At 46.4% G+C, this 22406-nt stretch overlaps 2 protein-coding genes across 12 annotated transcripts in view; one reads left to right on the top strand and one right to left on the bottom strand.

The window, feature by feature from the left end:
- The first annotated feature begins 248 nt into the window (after positions 1–248).
- Positions 249–14169, top strand: LOC146438719 (uncharacterized). Of its 6 annotated transcripts, none has more exons than XM_085059621.1 (10): positions 250–453; positions 550–610; positions 3554–4183; positions 5495–5630; positions 7543–7631; positions 9311–9374; positions 9892–9980; positions 10997–11109; positions 11540–11696; positions 13656–14169. In XM_085059621.1, the coding sequence occupies exons 2-10, from the start codon at positions 556–558 to the stop codon at positions 13805–13807; spliced, it is 1485 nt and encodes a 494-aa protein (XP_084915747.1). In that variant the 5' UTR covers positions 250–453; positions 550–555; the 3' UTR covers positions 13808–14169. The 6 variants fall into 6 exon arrangements, with proteins under 6 accessions (XP_084915751.1, XP_084915749.1, XP_084915747.1 ...); XM_085059620.1 differs by having other exon boundaries at positions 533–610; XM_085059622.1 differs by having other exon boundaries at positions 250–610; positions 3554–3698; positions 3747–4183.
- Positions 14170–16087: 1918 nt separating this feature from the next.
- The window catches only part of NSD2 (nuclear receptor binding SET domain protein 2), a 99482-nt gene continuing 93163 nt past the window's right edge, over positions 16088–22406 (bottom strand). For all 6 annotated transcript variants that reach the window (XM_085059613.1, XM_085059612.1, XM_085059615.1 and 3 more), the window contains 3 exons: positions 21731–21837; positions 20703–20907; positions 16088–19812 (listed from right to left, as the gene is read on the bottom strand). In XM_085059613.1, the coding sequence (XP_084915739.1) occupies positions 19547–19812; positions 20703–20907; positions 21731–21837 (578 nt within the window). In that variant the 3' untranslated portion in view covers positions 16088–19546. The remainder of the gene's footprint in view (positions 19813–20702; positions 20908–21730; positions 21838–22406) is intronic.

Genomic DNA, 22406 nt, shown 5'->3' with positions numbered 1-22406 from the left:
CTGTCAGATAGCTTGGGGGCAACAAGTGGGGAATGAAACACTGATTGTGAAAGCTCTGCTCACCAGAGGCTGCGTTCTGGTTACAGCATAGTTAACCCCAGTTAAAATGGGGATCCTTCTCGGGTTGTTTTTCTTGTTCCTCTTCTTTCAGGAAATCTTGTGTGTCTGAGAAATGAAATCCTCTCACTTGACGAGGTCACGGGGGGCTGGCCCACAGCCAAGCTGGGTTCCCATGCTGCTCTGCCTGTTCCTCCCCAGAGCCCATCACTTCCTCCAGGACGCTCCTCTCCCAGGGATTTCTGCATTTCTGTGAGGAGAGATCTGGTCTGGGTGCCTGCTTTGTGCTCTGCTCTGCAGAGGCTGCATCGTCTTAAGACCTGTTTCAGCCTCCGAATATAAACCCCCCTTTGTTGGGGAGAGGTTGACTTGACTGAGCCGCATGATCAGAGTCAGGTGACAAAATTGGGCACAGAAGCAGAGGAGAATGAGCAGCTGGGTGAGAGCATTAGCTGCTGATCTTGCCTTTTGACAGGCTGTGTTACTCCTCAGGGAAAAATGAGTGGCTGGCCCTCTCCTCTGCTGTGGAGCTTAACCACGGTGTGTTTAACAGGTAAGTCCTCTCAACACAGGGTTTCTCTCTGCTGGCTGAGCACAGAGGTGGGTAAAGCCATAATGGGACTGTGGGAGCCCTGGGCTTCACTGGCATGGGGTGCAGCAGTGGGCAGGGCTGGGGGGAAGGCAGGGAAGGAAATAAGTGTTGAAAGACAGGCAGTGTTGGAAGAGGGATGGATACGGTAAGTATAAAAATTTGCTTTTACAATAAAAAAGAAAATAAGGAGAAATAGAGCTGTATTACTCTGCATGTAGAGGATTTGCAGTGGCTTTATCCTAAATCCCAAGGAAGAAGATGCCTGCTGGTGGGTTGGGAAAGATCAGCTCTGCATCCTTCCCTGACATCTTCAAGGCTCTTGTTCCTACCAAGGCATCACACACAATGTAACACATCCTCTGAGTATCCCTGGAGATACTTTGGGTGATTCACAGTGTTCCTTGAAAAAATAAAAAGGCTCTAGGAAGCAAAATTGCTCTTCCATGGCATAGACTGTGTAAGTGCAGGAGAGAAAATGGTTTGTTTGATGAAGCTGAGGTTGTTGGAGTACTGGTTTTTCACACCTGTGACTGACTGTAACTCGTAAAATAAACATACACACTTTACTAGGTGTTCAAAACTGGTTTTTTCAGCCTGCTGACTTCTTTTTTTCTCCAGAAGTTGCTTAAATTATTAAGAAGTGCTGGCTACCAAAGGTTATTGCTGCAGAAGTTTTGCAAGCAACTCTATTATTTCAGTAGGATGTTGAGAAAAACAACTTTCCATTTTAAAAAAATTCCTCTAACAGCACCACCATTTAACATTAAAACCAACCAACCAATGAAACATATTCAACTAAAAAAACCCAACAACAACAAAACTCATCCAGCCATGGGCAGTCCAAGGTGTTGAAACCTCTGCAGTGTCTCTGGCTGACAGAGCTGAGCTGTTGGGGACAGGAGGGAGCTGTGGGAGATCAGACTTTGATCTCAGAGGTCCTTCTAAGAAGTTTTGCCAGGAGTATTTGACAGTGCCCTTGACTTACTGCTAGTATTTACTTTAATATTAGTTTAATGGATCTCAGGTCTGACTCAGTTTGCTGCCAGAGGCAAGGAAAAAGCAGCAGACTGGCTTCAGCCCTTAAGGCAGGGGAGTCAGATTGTGCATCTTGGTTCTGAGTGAAGGCATGGCCTCAGTAGCAGTGTCCTGGTGGGCACTGTGGAGCTGCTCTCCTTGCCTAGGACCAATGCTGGCACCTCTGTCCCTTGCATTTGAGCCTGAGGCAAACCAATGTGCCACAAAATGATCACTGTTGGAGTTGGTGTTTCTGTTTTGGAGCTACAACAAGGAATTGAGATTTAGCTCAGTTGGTCAGAGCACAGTGCTAATAATACCAAGGCTGTGGGTTTGATCCTCATATGGGCCATTCACTCCAGAGCTGGAGTCCATAATCCTCTGGGTCCCTTCCAACTCAGACTGTTCTGTAAATTCTGTAAAACATGGGCAGTGGCCCAGATGGCTGGGTGCTCATCTGCTTTACTCAGTAGTCACACCAAGATGGGTTTTGGCACTTGATGAAGCACAAAGCAGGCAGTCAACAACAGGAGGGAGCACTCTCAGCAAACTGTCTCCATGTGATCACAACCTTACAAAGACTCTTTTATCCACTGTCCTGGTCCTGATGCAGAGCTTTAACTGGAGCTGCCATCAGCTTGGTCTGCATGTTGATGTTCATCCCACGGTGCTGCTGAGCATTTTTACCCACAGTGCCTGGCCTTGCATGGTGGGGACAGAATTGAGAGAGAAATGAAAGGCTGAGGGTGAAGAAGGGCTGGGGAAAAGCCTGCAGGGATGTGAGTCTGACACCTGATGACTTGTGCTGTCACTCTTCTTGTCATCCTCCCCTGTCCTTCCTCACCAACATCCTGCTGTTGGGTGTCAGCTGTGCTCTTTGACCTCCTTGAAATCCATACAGCAATTTCTTAGCAGTCCTTTTGTTTTCCATGCCACTGGGCAGGGATTGCCAGGGGGCTCAGAAGGTGTGTGCTGCTTGGGAGAGTGTTTACACCCCACAGTGTCAGCTCCAGTCTCACACTGGTGCTGTGTAAGGTTGGGGTTTTCAGAAATTGCAGTAAGTATTGAGTAAATCCCTGCCCTGAGTTCCTGAACCCAGCTGGTGGCAGAGCTGCTGTGGCAGGAGCTGCCTGTTTTGGTTTTGCTTTCCTTCCTTTGCTTAGTGCCATGCTGCTAAATTAACAATGACCTGCTGCTTTCCATGCTTAGTTTCATGGGCCTCTTCTCTGTTAGGAACTGGAGGACATTCCCCATGTCTGTGCCAAGGATGTCTTCCATCAGCAGATGATGTTCCAGTCCACCATGTACCACAGCAAAACAACCTCAGCTGCAGTAATACCTCCTTTCTCTATAGATTTCAGCAATCATCACTCTGATGAGGGATTTCAGAATTAAAGGACACCTTGGCCTGTGGGTTCCCTTCTGGTCACTGGATCTATCTCTAGAACAGCTTTAAAAAATCCTGAGCCCATGACTTTTCTTGGCTGATCTGTTCAAGAGAAATGGGATAAAGGAGCCAGCTACTTGACAAGCATCTTAAATCAGATTATTATGAGATCTCAGGGTAAATAGTCTCAAGGAGCTAACAAAACTTGTGTTTCAGGCAATTCTCACACCCTTTTGTCTGGGAGAGTCAGACCTCCTGGGCATTGGCATCTACTTAGTTGTGGCCTCATGGATGCACTAATTTATTTCCTTGGTAAGTCTCTCATGTGCCAGACATGCTTGAATGCTGCCTCAGATTCTTGCTCAGTAGTGGGACACAGCAGACAGGAGTTTCTGGACATCAAACAAGGATCTGTGGTTTAAGTAGCTGGTAAAGACCTAAATGGGAAGCCACCATTAAAGGGAGAATAATTTGGCCTCTAATTATGCTTTTTCTTCTCTTAGGTGTTGCTTTAGGCCAGACAAGCATCACTGAGGTCCCCATTTCATCAACACCAGCACCTCCCAGTGCCACCAGCACTGAGGTTCCCATTTCATCCACCCCACTGCCTCCCACTGCAACCAGCACTGAGATCCCAAATGCATCAGCCTCAGCACCTCCCGGTGCAACAATCACCGAGGTCCCAAATGCATCAACCCCAGAGCCTCCCAGGGCAACAACCAGTGCTGATGTTCCCATTTCATCAGCCCCAGCAGCTGGCAGCTCAACCACTGCTGTGGCCTCTGCTGCCCCAGCTGCTCCTGCAACACTCTCAGCTGGACTGACACCAAGCCCTGCAAGCCCTGCTGCATCCACAGCAGCCCCATCTGCTGCTCCGAGCACAAACAGCCCTGCCCAGACCCTGCCCACCGCCACGGGGACCATCCCCACCTCTGGCAGCAGGGCTGCCTCTCAAGCACCTACAGCACTGACGGCCACACCCAGCAGTGCCCCAGCGTCCCCTCCAGGAGTGACCACATCCCCTGGGGTCCCGTCGGCAGCTCCACTCCCCAGCACCCCCCAGCCCTCCAACTGCAGCAGGGTGAATGTGACAGGCTGTGCCCGCTGCCCCCCAGGGACAGTCCCCAGCCAAGGTAAGAGTCCCTGCTCTCGGCTTCTGGGGTAGGGGGAAGAGGGATTTGCCGGGGAAGGTGAAGCCAGCACATGTTCTTGTGATGGGAGCTTGGACAGGCAGCAGGAGAGGGAGTTTATTCATTTCACCCTTCTGAAGTCAACGACTTGGTCTTTCCTGGCTTTTTTATGTTTTGGTCTTCCTGAGGCTGCCCCAGTGGGATGACAAAGAAGTGGGATTGTGGCACAAAGTGTAACACAAGCATACTTTGATTTATTGGCAGAAGAAAATATTTTTGAGGTCCAGGGACAAATACAAGGTCAATTTCCAGCTGTCTCGAATGTTTGAAAGAGAATCTCTGCAATAGAGACACCCTTTTCCCATGGCCTTGAGAAAATAGTTGATCAACCTCTTGTTGTGGTCAGCAGTGCATAATATTGCCTTTTCCAGAAGCTATTTATGTTGTAATGTTGTTGGGTTTCGATTTCAAACACCACAACCTCATTCCACAAAAAAAAAAAATCAAAAAAAGAAAATAATTATCCAAAATTTAAGCCATGTGCTCTTTACTTATTCCCTTCACTGCAGGGCACTTTTAAAAAGGGGAATAAGCAGCTCTGATGCTTCAGGGTGAATCTGCAGAGGACAGGGGTTAACTCCCACCTCCCTTGTGGGTCTTCCTTCACAGGGTCTTCCTTCACAGGGTCTTCTCCTCTTGCCTGTGTTGGTGGTGCAGCTCCCAGGACTGCCTTGGACAAGCAGGGGGATGGCAGGTCTGATGTGTGCAGCTGCAGCAAATCCCACCCAGTTCCTCTGCGTGGCTCAGATTGGTTTTGCAGAGCAGAGAGGGGTAGAACTTTCCTGGTGGGAATGCCATGGTACCTGAGCTCAAAGAAAAGCTGTTGCTGCTTAAGGCAGAACCTTGACTCTGGGGTTTTACTCACCAGTTCTGCTTCCTACAAGCTTAAATGATCAATAATCTAAAGGAGTATATTGAATTTTTTTTTTGTCTCTTTTTTTTGGTCTATTGGGGGGAAAATGAGGAAAACTTTCCTGGCCCCTCAAATTAAAGAAGGAAAAGCAGTTGGCTAAACTACTGGAAATCCACATTGATAGACCTGACTCCTTAGATCATCTTACAGCTGTTCTGCAGCTTGCTAATGGTGGACAGCAGCATAATTAGCATGAACATTGTAGTTTTTACAGTCTACGAGTGTCTTGCCAGAGGAACTGCATCCCAAAGCTTCTGCCTTGGTGGCAGTGACCTGTCCTGGCAGACACAGGGATTTCAGTCAAGTCTTGCAGTCTGATCCTGATTTTTGTTCCAATTTAGGCACCTTGAGCTGCTCGTGCTGTGCAGGGGGCTCATGCACAGACCCCAGTGCCTGCAGCCCCTGCCCACCAGGCTACTACCAGCCCCAAAGTGGGCAACCATCCTGCCTGCCCTGCCCACAGGGGTATTACACCAGGTGAGTGACTGAGCCCCTGGAATGGATGCTGTTTCACAAAACACTTCCCAGCTGGCAAAATCTCCTCCTTTGGGCTGTGGGAAAAGTGCCACAAGGGTTGTTTCTCAGAGGCTAAATTCTCCTCATCAGGAAAGCTTGGTGTGGATATCCTCATGCTGAGGGCTCCTCTCTCTGGGCTTCCCTTTCTTACCCCCATGGTCTTTTGTCTGAACTAGGAGGGACTGTTGTTTTGTGATGGGGAGACACTTGGGAGTGAGGTGTGGGTTCACCTCCTCAGCTTTTCTCCAGGATTTGTCTGACCAACAGCCTCCATCTCCCTGCTTTGCCCAATTACTTTCTTACTCCCAAGGGATCTCACTGCATTTGAGTCACTGGCATCTGAAGCAATACCCTCAGCTGATAGTGTGGAAAAGATGATGAGACATCCCAGGCAGGAGCCCAGGCTTGCCATTTCACCAGGCTGCCTCATCCAAGGATGCTGTACAAGTGTCCTCTGGCTGCAGGGACATGTGGATATGCTGCTCTCTCTATTTCCATCAGATTTTCCCTTGCTGTATCCATGTCTGCAAACGCTGGGCTGTTGCAAGGACAGGAGGGGTGGCAAGGGCCTCTCAGGACTGTGTCCATTGCAGAGCAGCTCCATTTGGATCAGTCCTGGGGAGAGGGGACTAAATCTGGCTGCAGGGAAGGATGACCTGACTGTGCCATTTGTTTGCATCAGTGCCCAAGTTTGAGGTGCCAGCAGGATCTTCCCCTGTGCTCCCCTGGGTGCTCCCCCCTTGCAGTTTGTGCTGTGAGGACCTGCCTTAAAAATGTACCCCTAAACTGCTTTAGAAAGACCTCAGGAGCAGCCTCCAGGGCACACAGAGCTGCTGCTGTTGGGATGTGGAGAGGGCCAGGAAGGAGCCAAGGAACAGAGATGCTCAGGCAGCAGTGCTGGGTTGGTGTCTGCCAGAGCAGGGACCAGAACTGGGGGGATCTGGAGGGGACCTGGGGGTGCAGGGTGTGCATGGCCACCTCCTGGTGGCTGCCTGGGCCTCAGGGCTTCCATGGGACCATTTGACATTTCTGAGGTATTTGGAGAATTCAGCCTCCCCACAGCTCTGAGCAGCTCTGGCTGCTGCAGGCCCTGCGTTGGTTTGTTTTCAGCAAAACATTTGCTGTGTTTCTGATTTTGGGGGTTTTGTTTTCTTGGTTTTTTGGGGTTTTTTTCTGCAAATCTCACTCAGCCCTGGAGTTTCTGTAGGAAATAAAGAGCATGTCCTTGTTTTCCTCCAAAGCATCTCTGAGCATGTTGTCAAATTCTTATACCCACATACTTGTGGAGGGGGATTTGGCTCTGTTAGGAATGAATGTAAAAGCTTCCTCTTCTCCTGCCTTTCCCTCATTTTCTCCCCCTCCTCCTGCAGGTCTGATGTATTGCCTCCCTTTTCCCACAGTCCCTGCTATTTAAGGTCAGGCCTCTCACACATCACTGCCTGTGCTTTAGGTTGTTTTCTCAGCTCCTGATTCCCCACAATGGAGCAGCTCCTTTTGAAATTCCTGATGAATGCTGAACAGCAAACACCTTCCCAATTCCATTTTCAAGACTGGATTTAAGAGTCTGATTTTAAGCCAAGGGTTTTAAGCCTGACCACAACATATTTTTCAAGACCTTCAATTTGTATGGTCCTTTTCCATATAGCCAACAGGCACAGGGCACCTCTAATGTTAATAATACAGAAAACTTTAGTTTTTCAGTAGACCTCTAACGTTCAGGTGAGTTCAAACTGATGTTTTTCTGCCAGAACTCCTTCTTTATAATTGCTCTATTTCTAGACTTGTCAGTGTTGTGCTCTGCTCTCTCTTCTCCAAGTGGATAAAGGCTTGGGTGACCTAAAATCTTGTTCCACTCTGCTCCCTTCCCTCCCAGCTTCCCAAGGAGCACCATGTGCCTTCCCTGTCTGCCTGGACATTTTGCTAATGAGTCTGGGGCTGCAGCCTGCAGAGCCTGTGAGCAAGGTAGGCTTTGGTCTGTGTTCAACCCAAATGCATTTTCAACACGTGATGCTTTTTCCCAGGGCCAGATGCAATTACCAGGTAGCTTAAAAGCACTGAAGGGTAAACAGGCTAAAAATAGCAAAGCAGTTCTCTTCCCTACTCTGTTGTTATCAAAATGAAAAGAGCAGATCTTAACCATGCTTGTGTTTGCAACAAATTAATGCTAAAACTCCAATGAAAGTCAGGAAAAAAGCTGTATGAAATTCAGTTTTAGCACAAGGGGGGAGTGTGTCAGGAAGATAAAACATTCCCTATTTCTAATGGCAAAAATTAGTCTAGAGCATCTTTATTTTCATTTAGGCAATCTTCTGCAGTCTGAATATTAAGTGCAATATTCTCCTTATTTTCCACACAGTGAAACTGGGGTTTCAGGGAGCTGCTTTGCACCTGGCTAAGCTTTGCACAATGTGTTTGCAGACGGGGAAACAGCATGTGCAGAACAGAACAGCACTTACTTATGCAAAACCCTAATTAACACATGCAGTGCAGCAGCTCTTCTGCACCCAAATGGGGTCCTGCTTGAATGTTGCACAACTGTTCTTTTGAAAATCCACCCACGGAGCTGTTGGGCTGCACCTAAACCTTGGCTGTCACTTGCTGAGCTTGGGAGGAACAAAGTCTGACTGGTGACAGAGGTGGGGTCTGTCACTCCCTTTACTCAGCAGATCTGAACACTGTGTTAGATGGCAGGGGAGTCTGTGGGGGTGGCCCCTAAATCCTGCAAGTATAAATGTAAAAGGTTCCTTTTTCCTTGCAGGGAGAGAGGAGGTGGGTTTGGTTTCATCCTTCTCTGCTGCAGCTTCTGCTGCTTGGTGCAAATCCAGGTTTGAGGTAGATCTTACCCAGACCATGTCCAGCTCCTCTCTGAACCTTAGCTCTGTCCCATGTGGGCAGTGACCATGTTTGGCATCTTCAGGAACCTTCCAAACCCACCTGAATTCCCAAGTGTTGCTCTCTCAGCTTTCCTGTTGGCACGATGGGACTCTCCAGTTGGGTCCTGCTGGTCCTGTCCTCACCCTGGGCACTTTGGGGCACTTCACTCCTTGCTGTGCCTTGGGAAGGGTCTGTGTGTGTCCTCCTGCCCATCCTGGTCCTCATAGTGCAGGGAGGGAGGGTTTGCTGCCCAGCAGAGCCATCCTGGCTGGTGGGTCTTGTGTCCTTCCCTTTGTGGGGAAGAAGATGCATCCCAGACCTCCTGGGATGGGGGGAGGCCTGGAAGGGCTGGGGTGACCAGAGGGGTTTCCCCTGGCCAGAGACCTGCTCCAAGTAAATAACCCAGGAGTTGGCAGTGGGATCAGCTGTTCCAGCTTCATTCCAGTTCAGCCTGTGGTGCTGGGAAGGGTGACAGGTTTTTCTGTCTCCTTGGCGTGGTTTTGAGTGATGTGAGGTGTGACACCAGGGGATCTGCCTGAGCCTTCCATGCATCCCTCATCATGGCAGAGGGCAGCAGGGAACTTCCATTGCTCCTTCAGAGCTTTTGACAAATATAAAACCAAATATCCTAAATTAACCCATGAAATGCCTTCCGAAGAGTGTTGTGGGGAGTTGTTTGGTTGTAAAATGGACATGAGTAAATACACTACAATGTGGGGCAGAGATGTGGAAGCAAAATCCTCAAGCCCTACTTTTCTCTTTTCCAGGCTATTTTAGCTCCAAGCAGAATGCAGCTTTTTGTCTGCCTTGCCGCCCAGGATCCTTTTGCAAGTAAGGAGCCTCCTGGGGTGCTGGATCTCATCAGGTGGACAGGGAGGTGGGATTTCCTTTAGTCATGGAGCTGGAAGCACCAGTGTAGTGGCCAAAGACAAGTCATCTGCCATTTCAGGTTGAAATGGTGACCCTGGTGAGAGAGGGATGGTGCCATGAGGGGAGGATCCAGGCTGGATGTGGAGGGACCCTGGGATGAGGGAGCAGAGCATCAGCTCACAACCCACCTCTGTTCCAGGCCAGGCTGGATGGGGCTTTGAGCAACCTGGTCAAGTGTCCCTGACCATGGCACTGGGGGTGGAACAAGATGATCCTTAAGGTTCCTTCCAACCCAAACAATTCTGTGATTCTATGTGAGAAACTTCCCTGGAGACAGACACAAAATGGCAAAAGTTCCTGCTTGGCCTGGTTGATCTGGAGACTCCAGTCTGTCCATACATAGGAGCTGGCTTTGGTGGGCTGGGCTGGTCTTGGAAGTGCTCATCCTACAGCATGTCCTGCCTCCTCTCCCTGCCAGCACCACCAGCTGCTCAGCCTGTCTGCCCTGCCCCGGGGGACAAGAGGCTCCTCAGGAGGCAGCTGAGGGATGCAAGTCCTGCCCACCAGGTAACTGCAGCCGGGAGGGGAGGCTGTGCCCAGCTGGGAGCACACAGCTCCAGCTCCAGGGGCTCATTCCAGACTCTCATCTGACCCAGAGCTGTGCCCTGCTGGTGAGGGATGGTGCTGGGGTGGTTTGGCCAGGTGCTGGTGGAGTCTGTGCCTGTGCCACACCTTCCCACCAGGCTGGGTAGTGCCTCGAAGCTGTGCTGGTCTCTGGCATGCCAGGGAGCCCAAATCCACAGCTGGGTAAAGCAAAAAGCATCTTCATCAGTGTTGGTGGCTTTGCTGATGAAAGCACAGCCCTGCTGTCAGATGGGGATGCTCTGCAGGGGCAGCCTGGGGCAAAGGGGCACAGGGAGGGATGTGATGTGAGGGACATGGCCCTGCTCCTTCCCACGCTGCCTGAAACAACACCAGGCTGCTGCAGGTGAGCCAGCAGGAGGGCAGAGCACTCTGGCCACCCCCATGGCAATGGTCACCCTCCAGCCTGGACATAGCACCAGGGGCTTCTCACAGCCAAGCTGCATTTTAAACACGCAGGAAAGCATTTAGCACTTTGAGACTTGGAACTTCTGTGACCTGTCTTTCCCACAAAGCTTTCCCACAAAGCTTGGGAAACTGAGCTGTGCTTTGAAGTCAGCTCAGCAAGTTTCAAACAGCTGGAAAAGGTGTTTGAATCCTGAATTGGAGAGGATGAAACACTGCTGACCTCCAGCTCCAATCTTCCCTCTACATTAAAGCCAGAGCTCAGTACTAAACCCTTCTCCCACCTACTCCTATTCACATTACTCTGTTCTGCAAGGTCTGACCCCAAATATTCTTTAGTGCCTCTGTCCCTGTTTGTTCTGTTCTGACCCTTTGCCACAGAACCAGGACCAAAGTCTGAGCTCAGCTTTTATTATGCACATGAGCACTTAATGCTCTTTCTCTCCGTGGCTTTGACAGTTGATTCATCCATATGCAATTGCAAAGGTCCTGGGGTCTGGTCCCAGACCTTAATTTTGTGCTTATTTGCTGTTTAGGTACATTCAAAGGTCCCAGTGACAGCAGATGCAAGGCCTGCAGGACAGGAGAGTACCAATTACGGAGAGGCAAGGAGAGCTGTGACCTGTGCCCAGAAAACCACTACTGCCCTGTGAGTCCCCATCAGCCTGTGTTAACCACAGAGCTGTCCCATCACAAGCTAAATACACTTCAATTAACACTTCTTTTTTTTTTTTTTTTTTTTTTTTTTTTTTTTCTGGGCTTCTTTCTTCTTAAACACAGACAGGGCTCTGATGCAGGGAGATGGTTAAAATTATGACACCAGGAGTGTGGCTTTATGCCTGGAGCTGCATGTGGTGACTGGGCCATCAGGGGCTGGTGTGTGCTTTAATGAGGGTTTTGATGTATGGACCTGCTGTGTAATGACACGTTCTGCCCTTCCCCGTACTCTAACACAGCTGAATTTAATGATGGCAGCTTCATTCCTCTTTTTTTCCTCCCCAATGCTGAAGTGTCACCTCCCTCTGCCCTGGTTACCTTCTGCAGTTTGTTGGTGCTGAGTTACTTCTTCTCTTGGGCAGAGCCCAGATGTGAGCCCAGTCAAGTGCCCTCCAGATGCCTTCTGCCCCAGGGGCAGCGTGGAGCCCACCTACTGCATGGAGCTCTTCCTCTACAAGGTGGGGAACTCCTGCCAGCTGACCCCTGCCACGGTCATTGTCCTGGCCACCTTCTCAGCAGGTCAGTGTGGGTCCTCTCTGTCCTCTGGGAAAACCAGGCTCCCCTCTACAGCTGTGTGTTAAACCATGTATTCTCTGGGTGTGTATTTTGTGTTTCTGGCAAGCTGGGTTTCTGATGGAAGTCTTTCTGGCTGCTTTCCATGCCAGTGCTAGTGCTTTGCCTTGCTCTGAAGGAAGGTGGCACAGTGCTGAGTGCTTCCCCTGGGAAGCAGGGGTGTGTGTGGAGCCTCAAACAGGGATTCCTTGGCTGCACAAACGTAGGAAACAGGACAATTTCCTTTTGGTATGAGACTTGGTTTCCTGAAAGCATTCCTGTCTTTAGTCATGCACAGCATCCAGCAGGATGGGGAGCTGCTGGCTCATGCAGTGTTGGTTGTATTGATGCCATGATGGACCAACAGAATGAGACAGCCTGGACCTGTCTGCTGAGTGTGGGGAGCATCCCTCCAGGTGCCACCTGCTGTAAATTAGCTCACATGGCCAAGCTGATGAGTGGATGAGCTTTTCAGCTGGGAAGCTGCACCATGAATAAGCATTCCAAAACAATGAATATGCATTTATAGTCTTAGAAAAGGGAAAAATAGTGTTCTCTTGTTTTTAATCAAAGTTGGGAGGAGGATTAATCAGAGAGTTACGATGAAAATGAGCAACTCTTACTGCTATGGATTGCAAAAAGGGCAGATGAGGAAGCCCAGGAAGAGAAATCCCTAAGTGCCACTTACACTACCAGAGATGAAAATCTTGTGTCAAGAGAGCCATCACAGAGATGACTAAGCCATCAGAGGATAAAGAATACCCAACAAGCCTCACATTCATGGTTTCTGTGTTTCAAGTGTATTTCATGTACTTCCTGATGACCCACTCTCCACTTGGCTCGCTGTTGTTAAAAGGAGAGAGAGGAGAGATAAAATGCATGTGTTACTCCCCACAGTGAATGAGACACACAGCAAAGCTGCTTCTCCAATAAGCAAGCAGCATTCTCATCACACTCCTCTCTTGGCACTGAGCAGGGAACTCCAGGGATGCACAGGAGGAGACAAGGACAGCAGGGTCTGGAGGAGTTCTAGCACCATCTCAGTGCAGTCTCCTGAGGGCTGGAATGCCTGGTGGGAGCAGATGAGGGTTGTTCTCACAAGCTGTGGCTTGGAGCCATGAGAAAGCTCCTCCACTGACCCCTATCCCCTCATGCCAGGCTGCTGTCCAAAAATCTGCCAAAACAGATGCCATCTGGAGCGAGTATTAATCTGAAAAAGTAGATTAAACTGAAGTATATGAAAAGCCTGTCCAGAGAGGGACAATGGCCCATTAACCAGCATTTGTGATAAACAAGTCTGAGGGTCAGGGAACATTCCTGCCTCTCCTAGAGCTTGCTGAGGGGAAAGGAAACAGCCCACGCAGGAACCCGTGAGTATTTCACGGCTGGGCTCACAGATCAAGTGTTTGCCATGAGACTGTCTGCTCACACAACCGAAATTTGGGTGTCTTTGTCTGGCCATATTGCATCACAGTGACAGATTTGGGCTCTTCTGTTCAGATCAATTTTCCCTGATGCTTCTGCCAGAAACAAACGAACAGAATGTCGCAGTACTTGAGATTTGCCAATTACTTCCATGTCTATGCCCAATCCAAAAGTAATTTTTCCTGACAGCCCCAATCTCAGTCTAGACTTGGAGTTAGTTACTCCTTGTATTTCAGTGTGATTGCTGCACAGAGCAAAATAATTTCTCAACAAGATCCTTTTGGTGGGGTCTGCAGTGGATAAGATGCCAAGTGGAAAATTATTCAGAGAGCAGAGTAAATGGGAGTAGGAAAGTAAGTTACTGAATTATTTCAATAAAACTTGCCATTATTCCCTGCAGCTTCCAGAGTAAATCTGAAATGAAGTTGAGTGTTATTATTGCTATTGGAACCTTTTTTCCCCCCATTTTTCTGTGAATAACTACCGTTCCTTTCTTTCCAGGTGGAATCCTCGTTATCTTTCTGCTAATTCTGAGAAGGAGGCAAGAGCATGGCAAGAAATCCTTGAAGTCCCTGCTGCTGCCCCGGGGCTCAGGAGGACACACCACATATGGGGGCACAGAGCACACAGAGCCTGTCTATGCTGGCTGGTAGCACAGGACATGAGCAGCAGCCTCTCTTTCCTCTAGGGCAACACAGATGTGGGTCTGGGCAAGGTCTTCAACCATGAGCAACTTATTTCTGTATAGCTAAAATCAGAAATAAAACTCAAGTTTTTGAGCTGTGGCTGCTTGTGTGAACCAACCCAGCGCCCTGCTCTGCTGCACTGGGCTGATGGGAAAAGAAACCCAAACAGCAAACAATCCTATCTGTCTCTCCATTTGAACAGTCAGTTCAACAGAGTGAGGATTGACTGCTCCAGTTACTGAAGTTCCTGTGATACAACCCTCACTTCCACTCCAGCACAAACTAACATGAATGTGCTTCCTTTTAATAAAATGCAACTTTTTATTTTATTTTGTTCCCCATTCTCAAAATTTTACCATAAGCACAGGTAAGTCAAGGGAAGAGATCCCAAAGCTTTCTTCTTCCTTTCAGCTGTGGGCAAACATGTGCAAGTAAAGTAATGGCTGATTGCTGGACAAATATGTCCCTTTTGTTTCCTGCTGTCAGGTGGTGCTGCACAGTGGAGCCACAAAGGAGCAGCACAGGGCAGGCACAGGGAATGCCTTGCACCTTTCTGCATGCTGAGAAGAGAGAGGGACCTGTAGGAGATCCGTTGCCTCAATGCCCAGGCAAAGCTCTGTCCCTGATCCCAGACACTCCATTCACCCCCACCCAGCAGAGCAGCACAAGTGGTTAGTAGCTGTTCCCTGTGGCATTCCAAGCCTCCTCCTGTGCACCCAGCCCATGGTTAAACTGATGTGATTTGTATTTTACAAAGATGATTTCTGTGAATGGCTGGTTGACTTTTCTTTAACTTGTTTGCTCCATTTCCCCTATTGTGTTTTTCTCTAGCTGATGCCTAGCCAGTATCCCAGAAATTCCCATCAGCTGTACTGGAGCCAGTGTCAACTGCTCCCTGAAACCAGGACGTGGGGCCTCTTAACCTTCCCACCTTGTTTTCCTTTTCCTCCTACACTGCCATGTATGTGCTGTGTAAACCCAGCCCAGCCAGCTGTGACCCTCTGTGTCAGTGCTGAGCTTCACCAGCCCTCAAGTGCCAGTAAAAACTGTATCTCCATCAAAAGATCCACGATTTTAAATAACTCTGGAGCAGGTGTACCTTCTCACTTTAGTCTTGCAGCAGCAGAGTTGGCTGAAGTAACCCAGCTGTGAAGGTGGAGGTTAAGTGGTTCCTGCCCTCAGCTGCTCATTCTCCTCTCACCAGGGGAGGTGCTAAAAAAAGTGCTTAAAATTTTTTAAAAATACATCAGTTCTCTGATCTCTCTCAACTATATCAACTCTATCAGGTGAGTAACTGGGTGGAAGATACATCAGCTGTTTTGGTCAGACAGGTTGCCCAGAGGAGCTGTGGATGCCTCATCTCTGGAAGTGTTCAAGGCCAGGCTGGATGGGGCTTGGAGGAACCTGGTTTAGGGGAAAATGTCTCTGCCCATGGCAGGGGTTGGAAGTGGATGGTCTTTAAGGTCCCTTCCAACCCAAACCATTGTGTGATGCTAATCTGGATCAGCAGCAGCAGTGGCACCTACAGCCCTCCCCACACCCCAGCACGGGCAGAGCTCCCTGCAGCCTCTCTCTCTCACACTATTTAGGAGCCAAAGGTGGTTTCTCAGCTGGCCAAGGCTGTGGTTTTCCTGGGAGCAGCAGAGGGACACAATCCTGCTGCACAGCACCAGGTGATCTCAGCAGAACCACAAGTCATCACTATCAAAGCGGCTCTCTGAAATGCTTTTAAAAAAATGCAGCTGCTGTCAGATGTGGGAGACTCCACACGTGAAGCCAAACCAAGCCCAAAAAAGCCTGTCTGAAAAAGCCAAACACAGTCAAATTTGGGCCTGACCAACCAGGACCAGCACTTGTGACAGCAAAAGGACCCCGAGGGAGTGGCAGTGGCTGAGCTGGGTAGCTCCAGCTCAGTGTCACTAAAGCCTGTAAAATTAGGAGCAACAGAGAGAAGCACTGGAAAAATGGGACTGCAAAAAATGTCAGCATTTCCGTGATAAGTAACAGTGTGAAAACAAGCCACAGCACCATCATTATCACCTTCCTGGAAGCATAAAACAGTATTTCCAGGGCATCTCTTAGGAAGGCCTGGAGTGTAAGTTTTCCCTAGGAGAGAACAAAAAGCCCCATTTCCCTCACTGCCAAACCCTGCTTCTTAGTATGTATCAATTTCACCTTCTTCTTTAAAGAAAAAAAATGGTGCCAAAATAAGCATATAGAGCTGTTTTACAAAAGAGACTTAGCAACTTCTTAAATAACTAGGAACAAAATTCAACATTTAATAAGACATTGAAGTTTCTCAAGCAGTCAGACATGGAATAATGAGACTCAACAATGTGGAAAAATCCCATTAATACGTCTTTCAAGGTATTTTGCTTTTCCAAGTAATTCAAATAAAAAACCTCCTAAAGCCTGACCATGAACACAAAACTATTCAACAAAACAGACATTTACTTTGATTATTTTTCCTAGGTTGTATGAAAATACATCTAACATATTCAACTGAAAATTGTTTCCATGCTTGCTCATGTGATAAAAATCCAACAAATTCTGAAACTGGCTGTCAAATATCAGCTTTTTGCTGGAAAAGGAAAGACATTTTGCTACTTTGATGGGCAAAACACAAAGAACATCATTTAAGGCCACATAATATGCCACAGTTAGATGTTGTTTAGATGAATTTATAACAGAAAATCCTTTAACTTACTGAATGCTAAAAAGTACTGAGTTGCATCATGAGAAAGCTCAAGTTTTAAGGATTGTTTTAACTTGTATCTGAACAGTGGGAGAAGGAAAACAATGTCACATCTTTTCTTTTGTCTTCTTTTTTAAACAAAACTTTAGCCAATTTTCCCAGGCTGCAGAGTAAGGTACAGAAGCCTTCATTAAAATGCACCTAAATCCCACCTGTCCTGGTAGAGAAACCAAAATTCTCCCAGATCACCACCTGAGTGCCTGAGCTGAGCTCACAGGGTTACATGGCCAGTACGTATCAAGGGAGAATACAAACCACATTCCTTTCCAAGATCAGTCTGAAGGATGTGCCCAGCAGAAGGAATGAACCCCTAGGAACTCACAAGCCAACTCCTGGTCTGCAGTCTCAGTGATGCAAAACTCTGTGGGCCCAGAGAGTCCAGGAGAAAAGAGCAGGGAGAGGTAGAAGGAAGCAGAAGGTCAAACAGCCCCTGGCTCTGATCTGTTTGTGGGAACATCAAGAGTCTCCATGTCCCCACAGACAGACACAAGGGGTGGCTGTCCTGCATCCTGCTGTGCTGATGTGAGCCCCTGGAGCTCAGTGCCCCATCCCAAACCCCATGGATGCTGTTAACTGCAGCAGTGCCTGACAGTAACTGAGACAGTAACTGTGCTTCTCAAGCGAGGATCTGCCTCTTAGGACCTGGGGCATCACTGTTCCAGAGTGCCACAGCTGTTACACCTACACATGAAGAGGAAAAAGCAACAGAACAACTGAAAAAAAAGTTAACAAATTATAAAAGCAATGGAAAGTAAAGGTAAAATTTTATAATAACTTATTTAAAGGTATTCTTACAAAGCCTTTCTTACACAGTATAGTATTCAAAGAATGGTCCCAATGACATCAAATTCCTTCATTTTGTTTTAAAGCAATGAGGAAAATATTCTACTTTACTACCTGACCTCGTTTTCCTTCCCTTGAAACCCAATATTAGAGAAACATCCATAATATAATTTTTTGGTTTTGATTTTAGGCACAGGACTGTTCTTCAGTCCCATGGCAGAGAGAAAGTTTCCCTCAAAATCAATTAAGGAATATTGAATTTTAACTTGAGTGCAAGGCTTGGCATACCATTTTAAAAAATGCAAACATGTAACACTTCCCCTGATTGTGAACTGTGCTATTTCTTCAAAATTATTTGAAAAAAAAAAAAAACCAACTAACCTTCCAACAGTGTTTATAAAAACTGATTCAAAAACTAAAGCATTTTGGTCACAAAAAGAGAAACCAAAGAGCTCAGCATAGGGCAATGCAACGTTTATAACCTCTTTCAATTATTATCTTCTAATAAAACCAAAATTTTTATGCGTTGAGAATAAATGGGGATTTTGGCAACTCCAAAAACTAAACCAAATCCTGAAGAAATACCTTGGAAGAAAAACCATACACTTCCATGATACAGCAAGGCTTCATTTTCAAAAGGACTACAACAGAGTTTCTGCACTATTAAGGGCAAACTAAGCTAGAACATACACAAATGGCTAAATGGACATGGAGGTGCACGTGGTGTTTACAGAGGGTGGCTCACAATGGCACAACTCAAAATGTGCTTGGAATGCTGCCTAATCACACGCCAAGGACGTGCACTGCGGAGAAATCTGGCAAAGACATTTTTCTTTACTGTTTTTTCCTAGTTCTAATATTATTTCCATCAATATCAAGTCTTGTATATTCATCTCACTGTGGGTTTGTGAGAACCTAACACTAATGGGAGCAAGGAATTCAAAACAGCTTTGCTGACACAACACAGTGGTGACAGGATAGTTGAGAGCAGAGCTGCTAAAAATGTAACAAAAAATTTCAGTCTGTCAAGTCAAGAAGCCAGTTTTATACACACTTTATCAAAAGGAACAGAGTCAGGCTAAATTTCACATCAAAATTTTTTACGTGCTTCTTCAAAAATCGATTTCACTTTTACTTAATTGTTTTGAATTTAGTTTTTGCACTTTAGCAAAGTTTCACTTTCTGTTTCATTCATGGGCGTAGCTTTGCTCCTTCTTGGGTATTTCTTGCATTATCATAAAGTTGCAATGCTTGGACTCCAAGCATTCCAAAGAAATGTTTGCCTCTGCATTTTACCTGACATTAAGAAAAAAAAAATCAGATAATTTTTTCCAAATAATAGCTTTTTTAAGATTTATTAAGACACAAAAATTCTAGAGTATTGGGCCTAGATTGCAAGACAATATCGCTTTAAGTCCAGACCTGTTACAGCTCTGCAAAATCAAGTCACTTCTATTTTGCTGGGATGAAATACAGGAAAAAACAGTATAGAAAAAGATCTTACAAAGTAAGATTCCTCCTCTCTAGTACAGGGTGTGCCTTTCCCACCACGCTCCACATTTTTTGGTGGAAGGATGTTTAGGATCATGATTGTTTAAGAATCATTTTCGAAGGGCACAAACCAATTTGTGTGTGTGGCTGTAGTGAGAGACGCACCTGGGTCATGACTGGCATTCAAGCACTTGCTCAAAAACACACAAGGCAAACAAATCTCATTGGGACCACAGACCAAGCCATTTCATACTCAAAAGCACTTGAGAACTAACAACTTCTTCTTTCAAGGATATACTATTTTAAACATCTGTTGGTTGACAAATACTATCTCAAAAAACTATGTTTACGCCTACCTGGTTTGATTTTCAACCTACCTCCAACCTGCAAGTATTTTGGAGGGAACATTTTACATTCGTAACAATTCAAGTGTAACTGTAATGCTGAGTAATAAGTTTGGTTTGTCCTGAAGTTTGCTGAACTATGCAGTTCGTTATCAGTGCAGAAGCAGCAGAAGACTGCTGTGGTTGGCTCAGTGGATTTATAAAAACAAAACAAAAAAAATCCCCCCTCCCCATTGTAACCTTTACAGAATATATGTAAAATTGTGTCCTTCCCTGGTCATATTCACAACTTATCTACAATATAGTGTTAGCAGTAGAAACTGCAGTCCATGACTATTTGCATTCAGCTCTCATCCATCTGTTCTTCTTTCTCCTAGGCTTCAACTTGTTCAGTTTTTTGCGGTGTTTCCCAGTCTTCTGAGTTTCAACAGAATCCACCCCGAGAACATGTTCAGAGCAGCATAACTGTCCATTCAACATGGAATTTAGTACTGTCCTGTCTTGGTGCTCCTTGCAGAAAGAGTTTGGGCAGAAGTGGCAGAAAGAAACAGAAGGTTTGCCACAAACATCACAGTGGTGCCAAGGACACTCCCACTTCCCTGCAATTAAAACCAAAGAGCCCATTAGTGGGGAGTAAACACGGCATCATCTCTTAAAGAAGTTTGTGTTGTAGCAGCTGAACAAGGCATAACTTTCCTCACAAAGCAAATGACAGCAACTACCGGGGCTGATCTCAACCCTCTAAATGCTACATCGTAATTCTAAAGCTCAGCTGACAGCTGCAAGGAGCAGACTTGACACACACTCATTTAAACACGGTAGTCAGCTCCAGCTAGAAGAAATGACTCAGGCTTTACTCAATACCATTTTACAGAACTTGTAGGCTGGCAGAGAATCCAGACATCCGGTCAGCTGCTGCCTACTCTTAGAGCACTCACCTGCCTGTTGCCAGTTTTGCTTGGGGATGGTTGGTGAGCTTCACCTACAGCTACTCCTTCGCCTCCAGAATACTTTACCAGTCCTTGTTTTACCTGTTCCTGGAATAACAGGCTTTGCCTGCTTTCCTTTTTCATATCCCACCTGACATGGCTGACTGGAACCAGGTAACTCCTGTGATATCTGCTCCCTGATGTCTGCTGCTCTCAATTTGCCTACTCGCCTTCTGTCAGAAGCTTCTGGCTTCAACTCAAAGTGCTTCATGGATTTCTCAGGTAGAATTAACTTTCCTGTGGCAGGGCCACAGTGCTCCTACCAGGTGATGTACTCAATTAGCTACATTTGTAAAACAAATGGCTCATTTTGCCAGAGAGGCAGGAGGAGGCCATCATTTTGTCCTCAAATCCAAGAGGAGCTGCTCCCACACAATGCACAAAGTTGCTGCCATGTGAAGCAAACATTTTCAAGCTGACACCCCTGACAAGGTTTCAGTGCAATCAATGAGGCAACTGCACAAGTTATTTATACAAGTGTAAGACATGGACTGACTCACCAAAAGGACGTTTCACCAAACCAAGACAGGAGAGATGATAAGCTTTAGTACAAGATTTCCTGTCACACAACACCAGCTGGCCTCCATCACCACAACGGAAACAATCATCTTCAGATTCTTTCTTCCCTTCATTTTTCGTTCTGCGTCTCCGTGTTCTCTTTTTGGTCTTTTTGCCTTTTTCTTCTGAGGCATTAGTGGAAGAATTCTAAAGAGTAAGATGTAAATCTGTAAATACCAGTTTTGCAAAGGAAAAGCATTACACAATCCTAGCCAAGCTGTTGGCACACCTGGCAGACCATGCACCTAGCCAAAAACTTGACTTGGGGCAGACCTGACCAGTGCCTCACTGTGCTGATCTGTGTTGATAAAAAGCCTACACTGACCCTTGTGAAAAGCCATCCTGAAACCAGATATCCTCCCTACAGTACCTTCCTACTGCAAACCTCCTCCACTTTCTCGTCACTGACAAAAGGTCTTCCAATTTCCAGTCTGATCTACTTGTGGCTAATTTACCCTCATCATGTGCTTGCATCACCAATCTCTTTGATATCCATTTTTCTCTTCCAGTTGTGAATACTCATGCTGAAATTACTAAAACCTGCCCCCATTTCTCTCTGAGGAACAGACAGCAAAACTTCAGAAACTGTAGCTAATGATATAAAGAATATATCAAACTTTATCCCTGTTTCAATCTGACATTCTGCTGCTTGCACTTCAACTCCCTTCTACCAAACCATATAAAAATTCGGATGATTTTTCAATGTCCCTACCATCAATCTCTTCCTCTCACCCTGTAATCATTACCTACTTTATTTGAAACTCAAAACTCACTTTTTTTATTCTTCAGCTCAACTCTTTTTTATTTTTTAATTAATCTTAACAAAATAATCATACTCTAAGGCTTAGATGGAGGAAATATAAACTGGAATGTCAGAACAATCTGACTACAGTTAGGCACATTCTTAGTCTGAAGCTTCTACAACCCTTCCCCTGACAAGACTGTCAAAATCTCTTGATGTATTACTTGCCTTTGGTCTGTCCCCAAGAAATCCACTGCAGTTTGGGGCACCACATTTGCAGACTGTTTTTTCATTCCCCAGACAGTCAAGGTTGTAATTAAAAGTCAGCTCCGTCCCTGAGTGTGAAAAGGACAAGGTAACAAATTCTATTAAAATTATTACAAACAAATACAGCTTTTGCTCTCTGTCTACTGGTTTGGGACTTGCTTGTTTATGTATTGTCATAGGATTTTCCCCCTTTTACTGCTCATAAGCACAGACATTGATTAACTGGATGCCCATATAGCATGATGTCTCATGCAACTAAGTTTTAAAATAAATTAGTTTGTCTTCACAAACTGTGCTTGTGTCTGGTCTACACACATGTTATATCTATCTATCCATCCATCCAGCTAGATATAGCTATAGCTAGATATCTATGTGTGTGAGCATGTGTGGACACAGACCAGAACATGAATACTTTTAAAGAGCCTCCCACATCCACTCCTTAAGCTCATTATGTTCATGGAAAAGATGCAAAAGTACCATTTGAGATCTCCAAAACAAAAACTTGCTAAGGATACTTGCCCTAGAAGCAAGCAAAAAAAGCAGCCATGGGATTCACAACAAAGAAACATTAAAGTGAAAAAGGCAGCTCACAAAACATCTCCTCTGTATGCTGAGTTCTCTACAAAAATACCTGCAC

The sequence above is a fragment of the Lichenostomus cassidix genome, chromosome 4, assembly GCF_008360975.1.
Source record: "Lichenostomus cassidix isolate B80296 chromosome 4, HeHo_3.0, whole genome shotgun sequence".
In the NCBI taxonomy this organism is placed as follows: Eukaryota; Metazoa; Chordata; class Aves; order Passeriformes; family Meliphagidae; genus Lichenostomus; species Lichenostomus cassidix.
Note: the sequence above shows the minus strand (reverse complement) of the source record. Positions and strands in the feature narration are given on the sequence as shown.

Bases quoted from the DNA above. Each gene is read 5' to 3' on its own strand.
- LOC146438719 (XM_085059621.1), top strand. From the start codon at position 556: ATGAGTGGCTGGCCCTCTCCTCTGCTGTGGAGCTTAACCACGGTGTGT. The intron at 611-3,553 runs GTAAGTCCTCTC...TTCTTCTCTTAG, and splicing joins AACCACGGTGTGTTTAACAG to GTGTTGCTTTAGGCCAGACA. The intron at 9,981-10,996 runs GTAACTGCAGCC...TTTGCTGTTTAG, and splicing joins ATGCAAGTCCTGCCCACCAG to GTACATTCAAAGGTCCCAGT.